Raw genomic sequence first — 20,155 nt, forward strand, 5'->3', positions numbered from 1 at the left:
GTAATATACCACCGTATGATCTTATGGATAATGCACAACCTAACTTTGAGTTATTCTTTAGGTAAAAATAAATGTAGTTTTACATGAATTAAAACGGTAAATCTAGACCACATAGCACAGATATGAAATGGGCATTGCAAATGCAGACATTCCTAATTCCTAGGCTTGTTTACTCTGAGAATCGCAAAAAATGGTGTTCCTTATAATTGCGATTTTTGCACCCAAATACACAACAGCCGTTTTTTTTTTTAAATTGCGACTCTAAAAACGCAACTCGACAAACAAACAAATCTTCCCTTGCTCTATTCAAACTCCTACCCCCACGGTTCCAGGTCCACACTGCACACAGGCTGGAAAAAATTCTATTACATTCCACAACTTTTCACAATCGTTTTTCCCTATTTTTTTGCCTGCAGGCGTGCGAGTGTCCGCTGTACTGGAAGGCGGCAATGTTTTACGGAGCCGGCGGAGAGAGAACGGGCTTCGTTTCGGTTCACTCTTTTGTCGCCACCTGGAGGAAGTAAGTTGCTGTCGGACTTTCACCCGATTACTGTTTTACTCAATCTTAATGATGCTCCTGCAGGTTGCTGCACAGTTGCCATGACGATGCCTCCAGGTTTATTAACCTGCTTGCCAAACCGGGCTGTCAGTACCTGGAGCAGGAGGACTTCATTCCTCTTTTGCAGGTTCAACATTTTTTTTTAACCTTACTGGAGTACAACCTTGTCACAGTTTTTAGTACAAATACACAACAAATGGTAATATAAGGCTTATTTATTTTTTATTTGATACTTTTTAGATACAATCACAATTCTATCAAATATACAAATTTTAAAAGAGTTTGATACAGCGTTATTCTAACTGTTATCTCTACTCAACACTTGGTTAGTTATTGATACCGATACAATATACTTATACCACCAATACAGTGGCTTGCGAAACTATTTGGCCCCCTTGAACATTGTGACCTTTTGCCATATTTCAGACTTCAAACATCAAGATATAAAACTGTAATTTCTCGTGAAGATTCAACAATAAGTGGGACACAATCATGAAGTGGAACACACTTTATTGGATATTTTAAACTTTTTTAACAAAAAAAAAACGAAAAAGTGGGTGTGCAAAATTATTCAGCCCCTTTACTTTCAGTGCAACAAGCTCTGTCCAGAAGTTTAGTGAGGATCTCTGAATGATTCAATGTTGATCTAAATGATTATCGATGATAAATGGAGTCCACCTGTGTGTAATCAAGTCTCTGTATAAATGCACCTGCACTGTGGTTGTCTCAGAGGTCTGATGGAGTCTGCAAAAGACCTGAGACTGGGACGGAGATATGTCTTCCAACAAGATTACAATGGAACGGTTCACCAAAAAACATAGCACGGTGTTAGAATGGCCAAGTCAAAGTCCAGACCTCAATCCAATTAAGAATCTGTGGAAATAACTGAAAACTGCTGTTCACAAAAGATTTCCCTCCAACCTCACTGAGCTCGAGTTGTTTTGCAAGGAGGAATGGGCAAAAATATCAGTTTCTCAATGTGCAAAACTGAAAGAGACATACCCCGAGCGACTTGCAGCTGTAATCGCAGCAAAAGGTTGCGCTACAAAGTATTAACTCAATGGGGCTGAATCATTTTGCACACCCACTTTTTAGTTTTTTATTCAATAAAAAAGTTTAAAATATCCAATAAAGTATGTTCCACTTCATGATTGTGTCCCACTTATTGTTGATTCTTCAAAAAAAATTGCAGTTTTATATCTTTATGTTTGAAGTCTGAATATGGTAAAAGGTCACAATGTTCAAGGGGGCCAAATAGTTTCACAAGCCACTGTACATCAGGTTCGACTTCCTCAACCAAAAAGATAATCCCAACACATCAGTACCTGGAGCAGGAGGACTTTATTCCTCTTTTAACAAGTTATTTATTTATATTTTACCTTATTGGAATGCATTCTTCTTGCATGATTGTTATTCAAATACACAAAAAGTGGTAAATGTAAACTTAATTTATATTTTGTTTTTCGATTTTACAATTAGAAATCAAATGTACAAATCCGTTAATGTGTTCAATATCACCTTTTTTTCAGAATGACATCGATACTCAACCCCTAATTGATATTTTAAACAAATATGTCCAAACAGTTTTACATCTTTTTATTGAAATTGCACAACATTAATTCCAATATAATCCGCAAATCTTAAATCGGAATTATTTTAAATTAGTATTGAAGGATTATATCAAGACCGATATTTATAACTCGTATCGAGACTCGCAATCTGTTCTTTGTTTTATAACTAATGTTATTGATTTTGATAATATTTAGTTGTCCTTTGGTAAATACTATTATGAATTAAAATAAAAGTATATTTTTTTAAATTTTATACATTCCATGTTTTTTACAAAACGGATGAATTCCACACAGCATGTTCTATTTTGATGACAGTGCAGCCATGTTGTGTTTATTTTAATATCTTAAATCTTTATAAACCTTTTGTCCTTTTCATTTAGGACATCGTGGACACGCACCCCGGACTCACATTTCTTAAGGATGCACCTGAGTTTCATTCCCGCTACATCACGACGGTAATACAAAACAAAACGTGAAAAAATATCAATTTACAGTACTTGTGTGTGCAAATACAGATTTGAAATATATCATGGGAAGTCTGATGGCGAGTACGCAGGATATTCCCCACTGTCCCAAAAGCCCCCTTTTCTATGCCCATATTAGGACACTTCCTTCCTCTTTACCGTTTTATTTCCCTTCCTGTGTAGTGACACATTATCCACATGCTACAAGGAACCAGGAAGCAGCTAAGCGGGATATTTTTTTTTTACCGTAATTTCTGGACCTCATTAAAAGCCTCAAGTTTAAAACGGAATTCAATGGAATAAAAGCCACTTTCATAAAAATGAAATTATTCACAACCCATCCATTCAATCATCTGCACCGCTTATCCTCAGTAGGGTCGCGGGGGTGCTGGAGCCCATGAAATGAAATGATCTGCATTTATATAGTGCCTTTTCAAGTCAATGACTTCCCAAAGTGCTTTTACAATGTGCTCCACATTTCCCAATAGCGGCCTTGCAGCCATGTGCTAACCTGCTTATTGGGGGTATTAGGGGTTCAGTGTCTTACCCAAGGACACTTTGACATCTAACACGGACGAGCTGGGATTCGAACCGGGATCCCAAGACGAGCGCTCTACCTCCTGAGCTACTGCTGCTCAGCTATTTTCGGGCAGTGGGCTGGGCCCTCTTATTCACGACCATTTTTTTACATTTTAACCCTGCGCACAACTCCAATTTGGTTACGTTGCGTGTTTTCCAATCAAGTGACCATTCAAGATGGCGACTACAAAGACGAGCACATGTTTACCACTGCCCCAGATAAAATATGAGCCGTATATTCTAGACTTCAGCCCCAGGGCAACAATGCTGTGGAGAAGTGGTTTTCTTCTGGTCTAATTGTTGGTTGTCGCGGTACGAGACCAAATTGCATTTGCTTGTTGTTGTTCCTTGATGATTAAAGGAAACTTCAATGACCTGACATCAATGCTGCTGATACGAAAGGAGAAATGTAGTGCTTTTGATGGATAACTTCTGGCGTATGATTGACTACTTGATTTTCGGGCACACAATTTGAGATATCGTCAGTTGTAAATATTTGATTAAAGTAATGTTAAACGTATCTGTTTTGCTCCTGTTATGTATTTTACGAATGATTTTGGTAAAAACATGAACTAAGGGTGAAATGTTTTGAGACATCACCGTGTGTCTTGTATTTGAAGCGCATGTGTTGTGGAAAAGAGCAGCTCGCTGTTTTCCTCTCTCCCGCCACCCCAAAAAAACTTGAACTTCTTGCTATCATCTTTAAAAATTATTTCGATATTTATTCGTGTATAACGCACAATTTATTTTACTTGAAATAAAACTCAAAGATTGGGTAGGCATTATACACTAGGTTTTACCATATTATCGTGAATCATTTGTTGTAACGGGAATCAAACCGGCTGTGGCAGTGAGAGTGCTGAAATCAAAGGATTGGACCACTAGACCACTAGTCAGGTAAATGACACATGAAAAGGCATTCGGTTTTTATTATCACGCTATTTCTGGTCATGGAACAATAGACAAATTCTAATTTCGTTGTGTATTTCACATGTTACAATGACAAAAGATTCTATTCTATTCTAAGCATTGCAAGTGACACACTTATTGTCATCGTAACATATGAAACACACGACAAATTATCATCTATCCTTGGTACCAGGACTAAAAATAGTGTGATAATGAGATAAAACCCAAAGCCTGTTTACATTGTATATATACGACTGGTGGTCCAGTGATTACAATTTGGTGTTCTCACCACCGGGACCCAGGTTTGACTCCCATTGCATCCATTAAGTTTGAGCTGAGAAAGAGTAAAGAAATTGTTTACCGATTTCTATTCAAAAGTGAGGGTCTGGCAATATACACGAGTGCATGTTATACTCGAATAAATACTGTATTCTATCCATCTATCTATCTACCTTGGTCATATCCCTCAAAAACAAAAAAAAGGAAAAAGGAAAAAAGTAGCTAAAACACACAAAAAATTAACCATGGCCAACCCAAATACCCAAACAAGTTAAGCACCTCGGCACCCAAGTCGGTCATGCTTTGGTCCCTCCAGATGAAACGGGACACAAGAAAGCGGCCATGTCACTCGGGTCAGGGTGATGCAACACACTCTTCTGTTCAACAGCAGGGCCCGACAGCTTTCACTGGTTTACCCCTGTCGTAGCATACAAGTGCCCTGCCAATCCCTTAGAACACGCCCAAACACCCTACTATCCTTTTACAACACCTCTCCACTCATTCCTATCACCAACAAGAGCTCTAGCTTCCATTATATTGAGACCTCTTTCCTGCAGTGCACTCATAACACCATCCATCCACGTCAATCGCGGCCGTCCTCTTGGTCTCCTTCCGTTTACTTCTACTCCGTAGATCCTCTTCAACATTCGCTCCTCATCTATCCTCTCCGTGTGTCCAAACCAACCAAGTACTCTCTCCGAGAGAATACGGTATTCTAAAAAATGTCATTCTTCAGGTGATTCAGAGGATCTTCTACGTGGTGAACCGCTCGTGGACGGGCCGAGTGAGCATGACAGAGCTGCGGCGCAGCAACTTCTTGCAGACCTTGGCACTGCTGGAGGAAGAGGACGACATCAACCAGATAACGGATTATTTCTCCTACGAGCACTTTTACGTCATTTACTGCAAGTTTTGGGAGCTGGACGGTGATCACGACCTCTACATTGACCACAAAGACTTGGCCCGCTACAATGATCACGGTCAGAGGATAACATTATTTCAACCTTTTTGTTAAAACTTGTTCTTAGATTCATTGTTGATTTTTAAAGGAAGTTTTTGCTTGATTAATTTTCAATTTTTTTAATCGACACTTGAATTCGGATCCCTGCGTATCATCGAATTATTTTCCTTTTCTCAACAAATCGTTTGCTTCATTTGTTTTCACTTTCTTTTTTCGCCAACATTTTTTTAATGAAAAAAATAAATAAAATAAAAAATGCATGAGAAATCCCCACACAAAATGTTCCAGAATCAGTTAGTCACTGTTTTTTTTAGGGTTGACAAAAATGCATTCGATTTTTCTCTATATATTCTGTATATATACGTGAAGCGGCTGGGATGAGGATCAGCACCTCAAAGTCCGAGACCATGGTACTCAGCCGTAAAAGGGTGGCATGCTCCCTCCAGGTTGGGGATGAGATCTTGCCCCAAGTGGAGGAGTTCAAGTATCTTGGGGTCTTGACCGAAAGAACAAGATCCCTGATACAAGTGGCTGATATGAGTTTCCGCCGCAGGGTGTCTGGGTTCTCCCTTAGAGATAAGGTGAGAAGCTCAGTCATCCGGGAGGGACTCTGTGTAGAGCCACTGCTCCTCCCCATTGAGAGGAGCCAGTTGAGGTGGCTCGGGCATCTGATGAGGACGTGTTCCGGGCATGTCCCACCGGCAGGAGGCCCCGGGGCGACCCAGGACACGCTGGGGAGAATACGTCTCTAGGCTGGTCTGGGAACGCCTCGGGATCCCGTCGGATGAGCTGGAAGAGGAGGCTGGGGATAGGGACGTCTGGGCTTCCCTGTTAAGACTGTTGCCCCCGCTACCCGACCCCTGATAAGCGGAAGACAATGGATGGATGGATATATACATTTATCAAATTCAATTTATGCTCCCAAAATTTTTTTCAAATTTTTTAAAGTCCTTACTTATTGATGGACCCTTTATCCTATTTAAGTTGGTAATCTTGTGTCCTATTTTTATTACTCTTTTTTACTCATTTCTTCCGTCATTTCTTTTTTCAGTATTTACAGAATCGCCTTTATTTTAAATAAATGTGTTTCTAACTGTTTTTGCCAATAATTAAGACATTTTTTTAAAATTAAATGATCTAGGCATTCTTAAATTAGTTTATATTCCTTTTTATTTTTCAGATGAATAATACATTTGTTCTTAAAAAATTTTTTCCAATGAAATAAAATAAAATAATAAATAGGTAAAAAGTTCCAGTTACTCAGGGCTTTTAAATGTGGAACTTTTTTTATTTTTATTTTATCTGATGTTCCAAATTTTCACAACTGTTTTTTTTTTTAATTTTTTACACTGATACATTTATTTTCCTGACATCCTAATCTTTTTTTAATGTCCCGAAAATTGATTTCAATTGTTCATACGCTTCTTCATTTTTTTTTTTTCAATTTTTACATAATGAGTTTTTTTTCTTCCCTAATTTTTTTCTATCTTCTTTTGTTCTTTTGGGTTTTTTCCCCAGGCAATACAAATTTTCTGAATTTTTCAAACCTTTTTTTTTCAGCTATTACATTTTTTTTTAAATGAAAGAAAAATTTGATGTACCTTACCCAAAATGTTTTAAGGTCACCTAGTAACAGCTTTTTTCAATATTGACAAAATCGTATTCGATTTTTACCATTGTATTAAAATGCCCCTAATTTTTTTACAAATTTTGTTTATCATTCGTACACAAGTCAATTTTTCATCTTATCTTACTGATTAAATTTAAATAATTTCAAAGCTTTTTTAAAATTATTATTAGCTTTTAATTCCTACTAATTTCCTTTTTTTTTAACCAACCCGTGTTTCATCCTAAACCTAAATACTAGAATTTAATAAAGGGACAGTTTGTGTGATTTGAAGAGTGCTGAAAGCACAAAGGGAACGCAAACTACTGACATGTGACCGAATTATATTTTTCTTTTATTTATTTTTTTGCAAAGCCTTTTGCAAAGTTTCTGGTTTTCAGGTGCAATTATGACGGCTCCCTCTAGATGACGCTCATGATATGCAAATACGAATGTCTCGACCTACGGGTATTTTAAAAGTGCATGTTTATGAGAGTTCATGTGTTTTTGATTATTATTTAAATCAACATTGTATTTTTTGTTTTTATTCACGAATGAAGGATTTTTTCTCCACCATTATGAGGCACTAAATAATACGCCTTGTCCCCGTAATCTATATTAGTCGCTTTAATCAACAAGCAAATTAATAATCCCAACTTTCTTTCCTGTCTCCTTAGCCTCATCTAACAGAATCATCGAGAGATTGTTTTCGGGCGCCGTGACACGGTAAGTTCTCATAACACAAATGCACTCGATGACCGCTAGAATTAAGACATCTTTGTCTGCGCAACTGGTCTCCAGGGGCAACGCCGTGCAAAGGGAAGGTCGCATGAGTTATGCTGAGTTTGTCTGGTTTCTCCTATCTGAGGAGGACAAGAAAAATCCCACTAGGTGAGGAACACAAAACATCTGATTCTTAATCGAATGTGACTTTCTTTTTCTTATTTTATTTCTATTTTTTCATTGTACATATTTTCTTATTCCTATTTATGGTTGCTGAAATTTCGTTATACTTGTATAATGACATAAAAGGCATTCAGTTCCATTCAATTCTTTAGATTACTGCAGAAAATGCAATGTATTTGTCCAGGATTTTTTGCTCTCTCGTTCTCTTTCTTCTTCTGTATGGTTGTTTAAGTTCTCAGAGTTCAGGCGTCATATTGTTTTAAATAATGAAAAATAACTTGTTGTCGCCAACCTTTTTGAAGATGAGAGCTACTTTTATGTTACTGATTGGCACAAAGGATTAGCAGTTGGATGTGTATTTATAAAACATGTTATTACTATGTTATTACTAGGTTATAAGTGTTATAAATGAAAAAAAGCGCAGTCAAATACGAAATATCATGCCATTTAAAAATCAAATCTCTCAGAAAATCACAATAACCCACAGACTAATGAAGTGGTCTAAGGGGGTACCTGCTGGTGCCTGGTTGGGAACCCCTGTTTTATACTGTATTTAATTTAAAAAAAAAAAACATTTTTAATACAACACGTTCCCAGTATTCCCGCGGATTGATTTACCTCTACTTGACACCGTGCACCAACAATTGTCTGACTTTGTTAAATGTAAATGGTCTGCATTTATATAGCGCTTTTCAAGTCACTTACACCGATAGCAGCGTCAACCATGCAAGGCAACTATCTGCTTATCGGGGGCATTAGGGATTCAGTGTCTTGCCCAAGGACACTTGGACATATAATACGGAGGAGCTGGGAATTGATCCCAAGACAAGCGCTCTACCCCCCTAAGCTACTGCCGCCCCGAAATATTCAAAGGGCATGACAATTCTTGCAAGTGAATGGTTTACAATCAGTTTCACTTTGATTCCGTCATCTCCTCCCCTCTGCATCCACCCACTACTCTGCTCCACCACCTCAAGTTACGTCACACTAAAGCTAAATTTAAAATAAGCTAATTAGCCTTGGTTTCTATACCCCACCATACTACAGTTTCACTTTACAATCCCCACCAAATGAATGTTATATGCTGGGGGTCTACTGTACCTTTGTTTTTTTTAACCACGAAAAAAAAAACGCAACATACTGTCTATACAGAATAACCAACCAATTTTTCGTTTTGCATTTTTCAAATCTGAGATTTTTCCAATTTTCCTAAAATGCGTTTACCTGACTTTGTAAACCGATTTGTCAAGCTGTTTAGAAATGAATTATACAATTTTAGTTTCAAAATGGTAAAAGATGTTTTTAAAAAAAATTAAAAAAATTAAACCTTGCATTTTATATTCTACTTGAACACTCAGCCAACATTTGAGGTTTTCAGCCTAGATCTTTACATTATACATTTTACTTCCATCATAAATTGGCATTTCCCTATTTTTCTGTGCTCGTTTAAAGCAAAAATCTGCATAGAATTAAAGCTCATTAGAATGCATTAGTGGTCTAAAAAATTTCATGAAAATAATTTATTAAAGATTATTGCTGTCCCCTGCCCAATGCCCGATGATTGCTGGGACGGGCTCCAGCACCCCTACTAAGGATGAGCGGTGCAGCTGATGAGATGAGATGAGACTGTGATAATTATTTATCAGAAATTTCTATATACTACTGTGTTTACTGATCTCTAAGACGCACCTGATTATAAAATGCCCACTCAAAAGATTTCTTTATGAATGATTTTTTTTTTCTCATATATAAGGCGCACAAGACTATAAGGCACATGAAATTAAGTAAGAGCAAGGGTTTCATTTAAAACTCAAAACATTAAAATAAACTAATTTCATAGAAGATAAATATTATATTTTGATTTCATACTTACTGTAAATTAACTCATTCATTCATAAATTGTTAATATATATAGAAGCATTCCATTGAAGTACTGTGAGTAAAAATCCTGTGATATTCAGATAAACTTGAATGCCTTTTCGTAAGTCATCTGTACCACTGGTGGTATAGTGACTAAGATGGTCAAAATCCTATAGCATACTATGTATTGCAATGTGGGCCAGCGATGATTAGCGATTGATCAATCATTGCTCAAATATGGCATTATACCATAAATATCCTGGTATTCACTGCATTTCTGGTCTGTAAGGCGCGCCGGACTATAAAGCACACTTTTACACATCTGGCAGATTTTTGGTTTGTAGCTTCCCTTTCTGGCATGTAGAGCACTTATATATGGTACAGTAATCCCTCCGTTTTCGCGGTTAATGGGGACCAAGACCACCCACGAAAACTGAAAATTCACGAAGTAGCGGCGCCCCTTCAAAAATGCTTAAAAAAAACGTATACAGGTATACAGTATACCCCCCTGTATACAATACACCATATAGAATACGGGTAGAGAGAGAGAGAGAGTGAAATTCATGTTATAACAAACAAAAAAAAAAACTATAAAATATGTTGTATGTACACGGAATAGGACTGCAGCGAGACCACTATGAACCATTTAGTATGATTGTATTAACAGCTCTCAACCACATGCAGCAATCACAGTTTATTTGGCTTGTTAACACTACCGGTTACATATTGAAAATAAGAACAGTGAAAATGTGATATTTGATGAGTGTTTGTGAAGCGTTTTGGGAAACAACAGTTAAAAAAATGGTGTGTGTTCATTTTAATGAAAGTGAAAGAGCTACCTTCTGACAATAACGACAGACTTTAGCTAGCGGCATCGAACCGCTTTTACAATAAATACACGAAACCACACACAATTAGCTGTGTTTAGGTAGTACAAACAACCGCTCGCTTTTGGTATAATAAAGTCAAACTTGAGATGACAGAAGAGAATATACTTGTCTCCCTCCTTGATAAACTGAGCGCCACATAAGAAGGGGGTTAGGTGGGAGGAGTTGAAGGAGGCGGGGGGGGTTTCAGCGAAGCGGCAATGACTAAGCATTGTGTCAGGGCCTCCCCCTCCCCTTCACAATAAGAGTGTCCACACCATGTCCTCAGTTGACATAAGCTCGCGCTCAATGGCGTCAAGTCAATAAATGCTTTTATTGAGAAGGTAAGGTATATATTTTAGACCCGCGAAGCTCTGAACCCGCAAAAGTGGAACCGCGAACTAGCGAGGTTCCACTGTAATGGGATTTCGTGATTTGGAGTCCTCTTTTCCCCTAAATATTGAATATTCTTACGTATATTGTCTTCGAAAATTAATACCCCAAAAGTACCGACACAGCAATGTCCACCGATAAGTATCCTAGGAGTTCAATTGACCATTTTCCCCACCAGTATCGAGTACTGGTTCCGCTGCATGGACGTAGACGGTGACGGCATCCTTTCCATGTTCGAGTTGGAGTATTTTTACGAGGAGCAGTGCGAACGCATGGAGCGGATGGGCATCGAACCGCTGCCCTTCCAAGACCTCTTATGCCAAATGCTGGATTTGGTTAAACCAGAAAATCCCGGTAAATTGATATGAACCGAGACCTTTGACTTCAACTTGGCCAGGATTAAACAATGTATTTTGTTTTTTCAGGTAAGATCACGTTAAGTGACCTGAAGCGTTGCCGTATGGCTCATATATTCTTTGACACGTTCTTCAACCTTGAGAAATACTTGGATCATGAGCAGAGAGACCCTTTTGCTGTGCAGAAGGTGAGTACCAAATATACATAAAACGGGAGAAGTGAAATCTTTGAAAATGTTTGAATTTTCTTGTTGTTTTCAATCATCGAAAAGTGCTTGAATATTGGGTGAAGTGCTGGTAAATGCCTGAAATTGTTGCGGCGTTTCACAACAAGTTTGTCTATAAATGACGCCGCCACTGCTCTCTGGTGGCTTTGCTTTGTTATTGCCTTACTTCCTTTGTGATTAACGGCAGCTGGTATCAGTTTGTATGACTGTGAAACGTCGTCGCACTCTACGGGTACATCCTACAGCAGGGGTCGGGAACCCATGGCTCGCGAGCCATATATGGCTCTTTCTATGAGTACCTGTGGCTCAGGGGCAAATTTTCTCCATCTCGTTCAAAACATGAGCCATTGATCCTACTCCGATACACACAAAGCCAAACCAGATCTATATTTTAAAGAAGTACTTCGCAGAATATATAGGGCACGTTTTTCACTACAATTTACAGTCAAGGTCTCATTCTCATTAGCCGTACCGCTTATCCTCATTAGGGTCGCGGGGGGCTGGAGCCCATTCCAGCCATCTCCAGGCAGTGGGCAGGGGACACCCTGAACTGGTTGCCAGTCAATCGCAGGGCACACGGGGACAGACAACTCACTCGCTCAAGGTGTCACACAAAAAAACTTGTTTTGGCTGTACAACGCTAAAGAATCCTTTATATAAAAGCTCACTATATAATCTGTGTTCAGTGTTCAGATACCTTATGATGAATCCACAGAACAAACTGTAAATACGTCAAAACACCGGAAAGAGAACTTAAAATTATTTCATTGGGTGAGTGGGAGGGATGTGTGGAGCTATGCAAAAAGTGCAAGCACTCCCTCCCATCTCTCGCCCTACGCCGTCTGCGCCAAAGGCAAGCACATCAGGCTCCCTGTTTGCAGAATGCTGTGACGTTTTTACAAAATAACTGCTTGCATCTGGTTTTGAAACCAATATGTATGAAAAAAGGGTCAAAATGTGTTTAACCGATCTTGAGTAATTGCAAGAAAGAGACAAGTTTAAAGTGGTATGTTTGTTGATTTTGGGACACGGGCTCTGGCATTATTCTCTTTTCATAATTTTTATCAAATCATCAAAAATAAATGTGCTGAAGACTAAGCTTTTGTCTGGGGCGCAGGTTTAGCAATTAGGTAAATTTGTCTCATAATATACGGTGTGGCTCTTTCCCAAAATAAAATTAATATATTTGCTTTTATGGCTCTTTGAGTCAAAAAGGTTCCCGACCCCTGTCCTACACCTAAACAGGGAACTATGAAATGTGTATAAGTGCAAGGATTACGAATCAATTCTAGACAATTACTATGGCCCATGCAAAAAAATTAAGGTAGCCTTTCCGAGTGATAAACTGTAACGGGAAGAACTTAATGCAACTGAAAATGTAAGCTACATACAGATTTGTCACGAAAACAAATACAGTGTATTTGCGATTTCCTCAAGATCTAAGAATCAAAAATGTCTGGTTGTGGCTCTGCAAAGTATGTGAGTGGCACTGGAGAAATGAGAGGATTGCCTTTGAAAGTCTTTAAAAAGGGCTTGAATTTGCCCATGAAAAAGGTGGAAACATTTTGGTTCAAAGTACCCGTTTTTGCTTGTAGTTTATTCTAAAAACACTCCTTATGATTTGACTTGCAAACACAAATCTTGATAGCCACAAAAATCATGACTAAAACCATTAAATGCCTGAAAAAGAACTGGAAATCAAAACACCGTTTTGGTGCAGAGTGCCCATTTTTTCAGGATAATGTTTTCGGGTTTTTTACTCAGAAACAAGAAACGTAATACACATAACCATTTGCTATTTTCAAGTCTCCCTTTATTGCTGCTACGGGTACCCCAAAAAATGCCAAAAGGCTGGTGAAAACAACGGGAAGTAATAAAGTGCATTCTGCTCACTTTGAGTCCCTGTAGTTTGTATTGTTCCTTGTTGTTTTTAGCACTCGTTTTCAGTTGCACTACAGTGAAATTTAGTGGTCACACAATACACACTCTCCCTTTTCCCGCAGATCCTTGAAAAGTCTTAAAGGGCATTATATTCTTTATTCTAAAACAAAAAAGGCCTGAATTGGTATTAAAATGTCTTAAATCCAATTTTCGAAAGTCTTAAAAACGTGAACACATTATTAAAATATATATTTGGAACATAGGGGGAAATTAAATCTGAAAGATATGAGGGACCAAGTTCATGCATGATTTTGTTTACTACCAACAGAACCTTAAGATCACATCTATAGCTAACAATGCAGGTTAGCTAAAATCAGGGTAGTTTGATCAAACCCTTCTTGTCTTAGTTAAGAGCCTCGCTGCAGCATTTTGTACCAGCTGAAGGCTCTTGATTTTGGACTTCGGGAGACCGGAGAGTAGTGCATTACAGTAATCGAGACGGGAAGTAATTATAATCTCCGCATCCGACTGAGACAGCATAGCGTGAATTTTAGCAATGTTGCGAAGATGGAAAAAAGCTGTTCTCCAAATGTTCTTAACGTGTGTTTGAAAGGACAGATTTTTTACTGAGTCACTCTGGGTGATCTTACATTTGTCAATGTTCAGAGCAGTTTTTAAGAACAAGTCACGGCATTTAGATGGACCAATAACTCGCATTTCGGTCTTTTCAGAGTTAAGGCGCAAGAAGTTGAGTGACATCCATTCTTTTATCTCAGTGAGGCAGGCCTCCAAATTTCCACAGTTTAGTGTGGCAGATTCCTCCATCAGAAGATATAGTTGAGTAGCAATGGAAACTGATAGTATACTTGCGAATAATATCACCTAATAAAAGCATGTAAATGCTGAAAAGAAGGGGGCCAAGTACAGAACCCTGCGGAACACCACAGGTAACACTAAAGGGCTCAGATGTCATTTCACCGTATTTAACACAGTGCGTCCTATGTGGGGTTTTTGTTTTGTTTTGGTTTAAATGTTGTTGTTTTTTTTCAACTAGGTCTTAAATTCTTTTTCTTTTTTTAAAAAGTCTCGGATTCAACATGCCTCAAGCTGTAGAAACCCTGTTTTAAGAGTTATTTGTCCCTTCCAGGACATCGAGAGCGACGGTCCAGAGCCTTCCGACTGGGATAAATACGCCTCTGAGGAGTACGAGATTCTGGTGGCGGAAGAGACGGCCAATGAACAGATAAACGAAGGGTACCGAAATATATCGTCCCCTCCGTACATTCCCCAAAATGTTGCTGCTCCTACTAATGTCCGCAAATTGAATTCCAGGTCATTTGAGGACGACTACGATGTTGATGAACTCCAGGTCCCGGCTGAGATGGGGAATAAAATGGAAAAACTGGTGATATCCGATCTGACGGCGTGAAAAAAAGCAGATTTACACGTTGGAATTGACAAAAAGGACATCTGTTTTATGATGAGGACATTTTAGGTTTTTTACGTTTTTTTTAGGGGGTTAAGACTAATGTGCATCCGTCAACAAAGCTGATGAGTGAGACATTGTTTGATAAGCTCTTAAAGGAAAAGCACACAGAAAAGCTCTTCAGGAAATGATATATTTGCTTTTTTCGGGGTACAGACGCTTCCCTACTTACGACCATTCGACTTACAAAAAAAGGTAGATACGAACATTTTTTTCGAGATGTCGAAAAATATCCGGACATTGCTGTAAGTTTGATTTTGTATTGTGTGCACCTTTTTCCAAATACTGGACATTACTGTAGTGCCGGCTTGTGGCGCTATGAGAGGTCACCCATCATCCACCGCGAAGAAGAAATCCGCTTCCTCTTCCTAGTTTGTGTGTAAACATTCTATACTGTATCTCCAGCGCGCTAAGAACTTGGACGTTTTTATTGTTTAATATCTCATGCATCCATTCAATATGGTTTGTGTAAAGAAGAAATGAAAGTGGAATAAGAAAGCTCGATGCGGTTGAGAAGATGGTTGGATCACTTTTTTTCGGCCACACTGTAACACTGAGGAGGACCTCTTGAAGCTTATCTTCCAAAAGTAAGTTACACTTAACTTTATTTATCTTTATAAAGCATATTATTTTATGAAATGTTTATTTTCTAGTACAAACCATTACAGGTTACTCATACAAGCCTTAAACATACCTATATAAACCTTAAACATACAAAATATAGCACTGAAGCAACTTACGAACAAATTCAACTTAGTCGGGCAGCGTCTGTACTTTTTTGACAATCAATTGCAGGACAATCACTTGACACGGACAAGATATTATTTATCATTTTATCATTTATTTTGAAAATACATTTTTAAAAATAGCCTATAATTTATTTTTGTTTATAACTCTGTGACCTTATCCAAATTAGATGTATCAGTCCTTGACTGATCCTGTATAATTTTCTAATAGATGGACAGATATCGATACTTTATTCTTAATGATTATAACCTTGTAATAACATAGTAACAACATGTATTGAACAAGATTAGTTGTTATTTCAGCAATGCATTTCAAACAGGTAAACTTTTGCGCTAGTCAGTAATAAAAAAAATAGTTATTCTCAGCTTAAAAAAGTTCGGTGAACCCTGATCTAGTATAAAATATCGCATTTTTTGCACTAGAGGGCGCACCGGATAATGAATCGGACCCCCAAAAAATAGTCTTTGGTGATCATTTTTTAATATATAAAGCGCCTTATACTCTAAGGCACATGGAATTAAAACACTAGTGTTGCATAATGAATGAATAAATAAATTTAAATCAAAGTACTTGATTTTATAGCAAATAAAGTAACAAACAATTAACGATTGTTAACCGCAAGACAGCACTCGAAGACTTCCTTATATGTTTCTCAATGGTAAAACAGTTACCGTCTGCAGTATCATTCAGTTCTACATTTCCAATTTCATCCACCATATTTTCCGGTATATAAGGCCTACCTGATTATTAGGCGCACTTTGAAATTTCTGACCAGTTTGGGGTTTTCTCTGTGCACCCCATAGTTTCGGAAAATAACGGACATTTAAAGATTCTAGCGTTTCTGCTAACAGTTTGGAAACACGCCTCCGTGTGGCCACAGCGATATCCTTCAACCTAAAATATCTTCTCTGAAGAATTCAAGCAGGGCGCCCTTGTTCTATTTTTATCCCCTTTATCTGCCGGTAGAGCGACTCGTAAATGCTTGCTAAAGGCTTGGAAATTTCTGTAAGGAGGGAAGGAAATGTTGGTACATTCAAAGTGAAGGAACTCGTCAGGCTCTCTGGTAGAGTCGCCGACGGCTTTCCGTAATGCAATAATACTTAAATATACTTGTGTGTTTTTCTGTTTGCGCGTCACTGTTTTCGAACGTCATCAAGGAGAAAAAAATGTGGGTGTGGCAAACATGCTTGGTGATACAGTGGAACCTCCTGATTGGTCGGTTTTGAAATCGGGTTTCAAAATGGCCACCAGTAGAGCAATTTCGGAAATTATTTGAAGTGTTAGAATGAGGTGTTGTTTGTCTCGAGTTGCGAGGTTGGAAGGAAGTGGCTGCTAGCTTGATTGTGGCTAGCAGCGAAAATTGACGGGAAATGTTTTTGTTATTCAGAGAAATTTTGTATTGTAGTTTTTTGTTACAATTTTGTGCAACTTAATCGATTTGTTGTTAAAATGAAAAAAGGTCTGTTAAAAAAACATTTTTGGGGGGAAAAAAGGACAGTTTCCCATTTTTTCTGGTAATTTTACAACTGTTACATATTCGTTTTTGTGGTTGTTGTTGTTAAATTACTAGTTTTCATTTTCATATATTTTGAGACTAAAATGAAAATATAAGTAATGCTATTAGGGGAATTTAGTTACTATTTTTTATTTTTTTATAATTTTGCCCAACTTCAACTTATCACGCTAGGTTAGGCAAAAAAAAAACTTCTGACACTAGAAAATTAATATTTTCTAAATTAATATTAAATTTCTATATTTTGCTGGTTTTAAAACTCCAAAAACATATTTATTGGTTTATTGTATGTATTTTTGGCTATTAAATATCTTTGTAACTTTCTATGTTTGCCAAAAATAACATATAAAAAAAAATTTTGATACTAATATATGACTTTGGTTATTAATTTTGTTTTTTCAAGTTTTTGCTTTTTGACTTAAAAAACAAAGTTTGAAAAAAATAAAATCTGTTGCAAGGAAATTAAAATTTACAAGATTTCTTTCTGGTCATTTTAACCATCAAAAAACATCAAAAGTATATCCATCCATCCTTTATCTGCACCGCTTATCCTCAGTAGGGTCGCGGGGGTGCCGGAGCCCATCCCAGCTATCCTTGGGCAGTTGGCAGGGGAAACGGAGACGGACAACTCACTCGCTGATTGACACCTAGCGACAATTTGGACCGGCCTATTTACCTGACATGCACGTTTTTGGAATGTGGGAGGAAACTGGAGTGCCCGGAGGAAACCCACGCAAGTACAGGGAGAACATGCAAACTCCGCACAGGCAGTTTCGATCCCATGACCTCGGAACTCATCCGCTGTGCCGCCCATTAAAAGCAAATTTATATCAAAAATTGTTCCATTTTTTGCAGTTAAATGATTGTTTTCGTCTTTCTTTTCATTAAACTAATCCATTGTTTTGAAAGCAGTTCCTTCCCATTTCCCAGCTCCAGATTTTGATCCACTTCCCAGGGGTTCTACTGTCCACACGAGCAGTTTTGTTGCGACAAAGCTGGTATTTGTTTTATTTCTATTTTCTTTTATGTACATTGTTACCAAAGAAATTCAAAACACTCTTTAAACGGGCACTTTTCAGGTGAACCGGCATCGCATTTATGTAGCTAACACAAGAAAAAAGAACTCACAATACAATGCCAAGTGAAACGTTAAAAAAATAATAATTTTTATCCGATGAGTGTAAACTACATTATCGTATTTTTAAATACAGTATTTTCCGCACTATAAGGCGCACCGGGGTATAGGGCGCACCCCCAAAAAATAGTTTTTGTTCCTATATTTTCCATACATAAGGCGCACCGGATTATAAGGCGCTACAATGGGAACGTCGACAAAACAGTCAGATAGTTCAGTCAAACTTATTACCCCCTTAACATTCCCAAAGAGACGCAAATACGTGTCTCAGACATATACGGAAACAGTGTCTGTTAGATGTCACTCAAATGCATCGTTCCAAATATCATTCGGAAGGTTAAAGTCTTGGGATTCAAGAAATGCCAAACATTTCTTAGTTTCCATTTTATTTTTTGCTGGCAACTGTGTGGACAGCAAAATAGGAATTTTACTGTGCAGGGAAACAGGGTTCTTTACTGTGCATATAACAATAAACACTTTGAATTGAATTTAGTTTAAAAATAGACTCATCACAGAAACATCAAGATTGTTCTAAAACAAGATACCGGGAAAACATAAAGCCGCATAGCTCACCTAAGTTCTCTTGCAGCCATCACGTTCAATAATGATACGTAACCATGGTCTTCTTACAACCGCGAGTGTAGTAAATCCAGGAGAGTAAAATATTTACAAATACAGAATAGTAAAAAATGTTTTCTCTATGCCGTAGTGCAACCCAACGTGTGATTCACATTCATCTTTTTCGGCCAATTGCAGGCTTTGTTTCGCCCCTTTAGCCTATGCGAGCCTGTAAATGATAAAAAGGACCCGCCTCCTTTACCTCCGAAGAACTTTAGCCAATAGTGACTGATTCAAATGATGATTGACACATTGGTTAGGAAATGAAACGCAGTTATATGAATCCCAGCATACACCGCGGACGACTTCGCCTTCGGGGGAAAATCTAGTCGGTGGCTGCTTGCCTTAGTTGCAAGACTTTGCGACTTAATATTGATCCATATATAAGGCGCACTGTATTATAAGGCGCATGGTCAGCTTTTGAAAAAAATAAAGGCTTTTAGGTGCGCCTTATAGTGCGGAAAATACGGTACTATATCACGTCCGTACCTGAACATAACATGTATGTAAATATAACACAGTATGCCAATTTTGTGACAGTTCTAGTTCTCGACATGCAAAGTCCAGATCCACTATTAACTTATGCAGAACAGGTTCTGGTGTGATAGATGAGGTAACTCTTTTTCATAAGTGAGTTTGTTTTGGATTTTCGAAGATTGTTAGCATTATGTATGTGACTATTGTAGCTGCATAGCCCCCTTGTAAATGTGCCCGGCTGTGTATTTATTTAACTTTATTCGTATTATGATAATAACAAGAAGCCATTATAACTGTATTTTGTTTTGTGTTTCTTTGGACATGCTTTTTATCACGCCACCGTGTGGCTTGAACTCACTCATGTCTGCTATGTGTGGAGCCGACAATCATGATAAAGACCAAGACAGAAATTTGCCGGGACTTTTATTCTGAAACGACTATGAGAGGAGATAGCTTTTATATTTGATGAGCTTCCTGGTTTTGTGCAACTGGCATGCTTCCCGTGTGCCCCCTTTGCTTTTTTCTGGCATCGGCTACTTTGGTCTGACGCTTGAAAGGTTCAAATAAAGATGTTTGCCAATTGAAGTCACCCTTTTTTTGTTTCTTTTTCTTATTTAAATGATTAAAAATGGTGGATGTGTAGAGTGATGTGGATTTTCTGGGGTAATTTAGAAAAAGTATTGGGAAAAAAAGTGGAGAAGGGTGTCCAGAGTTGAGTCCTCATTGGTGCCCCATGTGGGGAAGGGATCTGTGTTCCGTAAA

General features: G+C 38.0%; 1 protein-coding gene across 1 annotated transcript in view; it reads left to right on the forward strand.

The window, feature by feature from the left end:
* The window catches only part of ppp2r3a (protein phosphatase 2, regulatory subunit B'', alpha), an 81,547-nt gene extending 61,569 nt beyond the window's left edge, over nucleotides 1-19,978 (forward strand). The window contains exons 4-13 of the mRNA XM_088354122.1: nucleotides 417-520; nucleotides 584-686; nucleotides 2,511-2,585; nucleotides 5,098-5,341; nucleotides 7,606-7,654; nucleotides 7,730-7,819; nucleotides 11,132-11,307; nucleotides 11,379-11,497; nucleotides 14,565-14,671; nucleotides 14,750-19,978. Of these exons, the coding sequence (XP_088210248.1) occupies nucleotides 417-520; nucleotides 584-686; nucleotides 2,511-2,585; nucleotides 5,098-5,341; nucleotides 7,606-7,654; nucleotides 7,730-7,819; nucleotides 11,132-11,307; nucleotides 11,379-11,497; nucleotides 14,565-14,671; nucleotides 14,750-14,846 (1,164 nt within the window). The 3' untranslated portion in view covers nucleotides 14,847-19,978. The remainder of the gene's footprint in view (nucleotides 1-416; nucleotides 521-583; nucleotides 687-2,510; nucleotides 2,586-5,097; nucleotides 5,342-7,605; nucleotides 7,655-7,729; nucleotides 7,820-11,131; nucleotides 11,308-11,378; nucleotides 11,498-14,564; nucleotides 14,672-14,749) is intronic.
* Nucleotides 19,979-20,155: the final 177 nt, after the last annotated feature.

Source organism: Urocampus carinirostris, chromosome 15 (assembly GCF_059441175.1).
Source record: "Urocampus carinirostris isolate Australia breed hairy pipefish chromosome 15, RoL_Ucar_1.0, whole genome shotgun sequence".
NCBI classification, from domain to species: Eukaryota; Metazoa; Chordata; class Actinopteri; order Syngnathiformes; family Syngnathidae; genus Urocampus; species Urocampus carinirostris.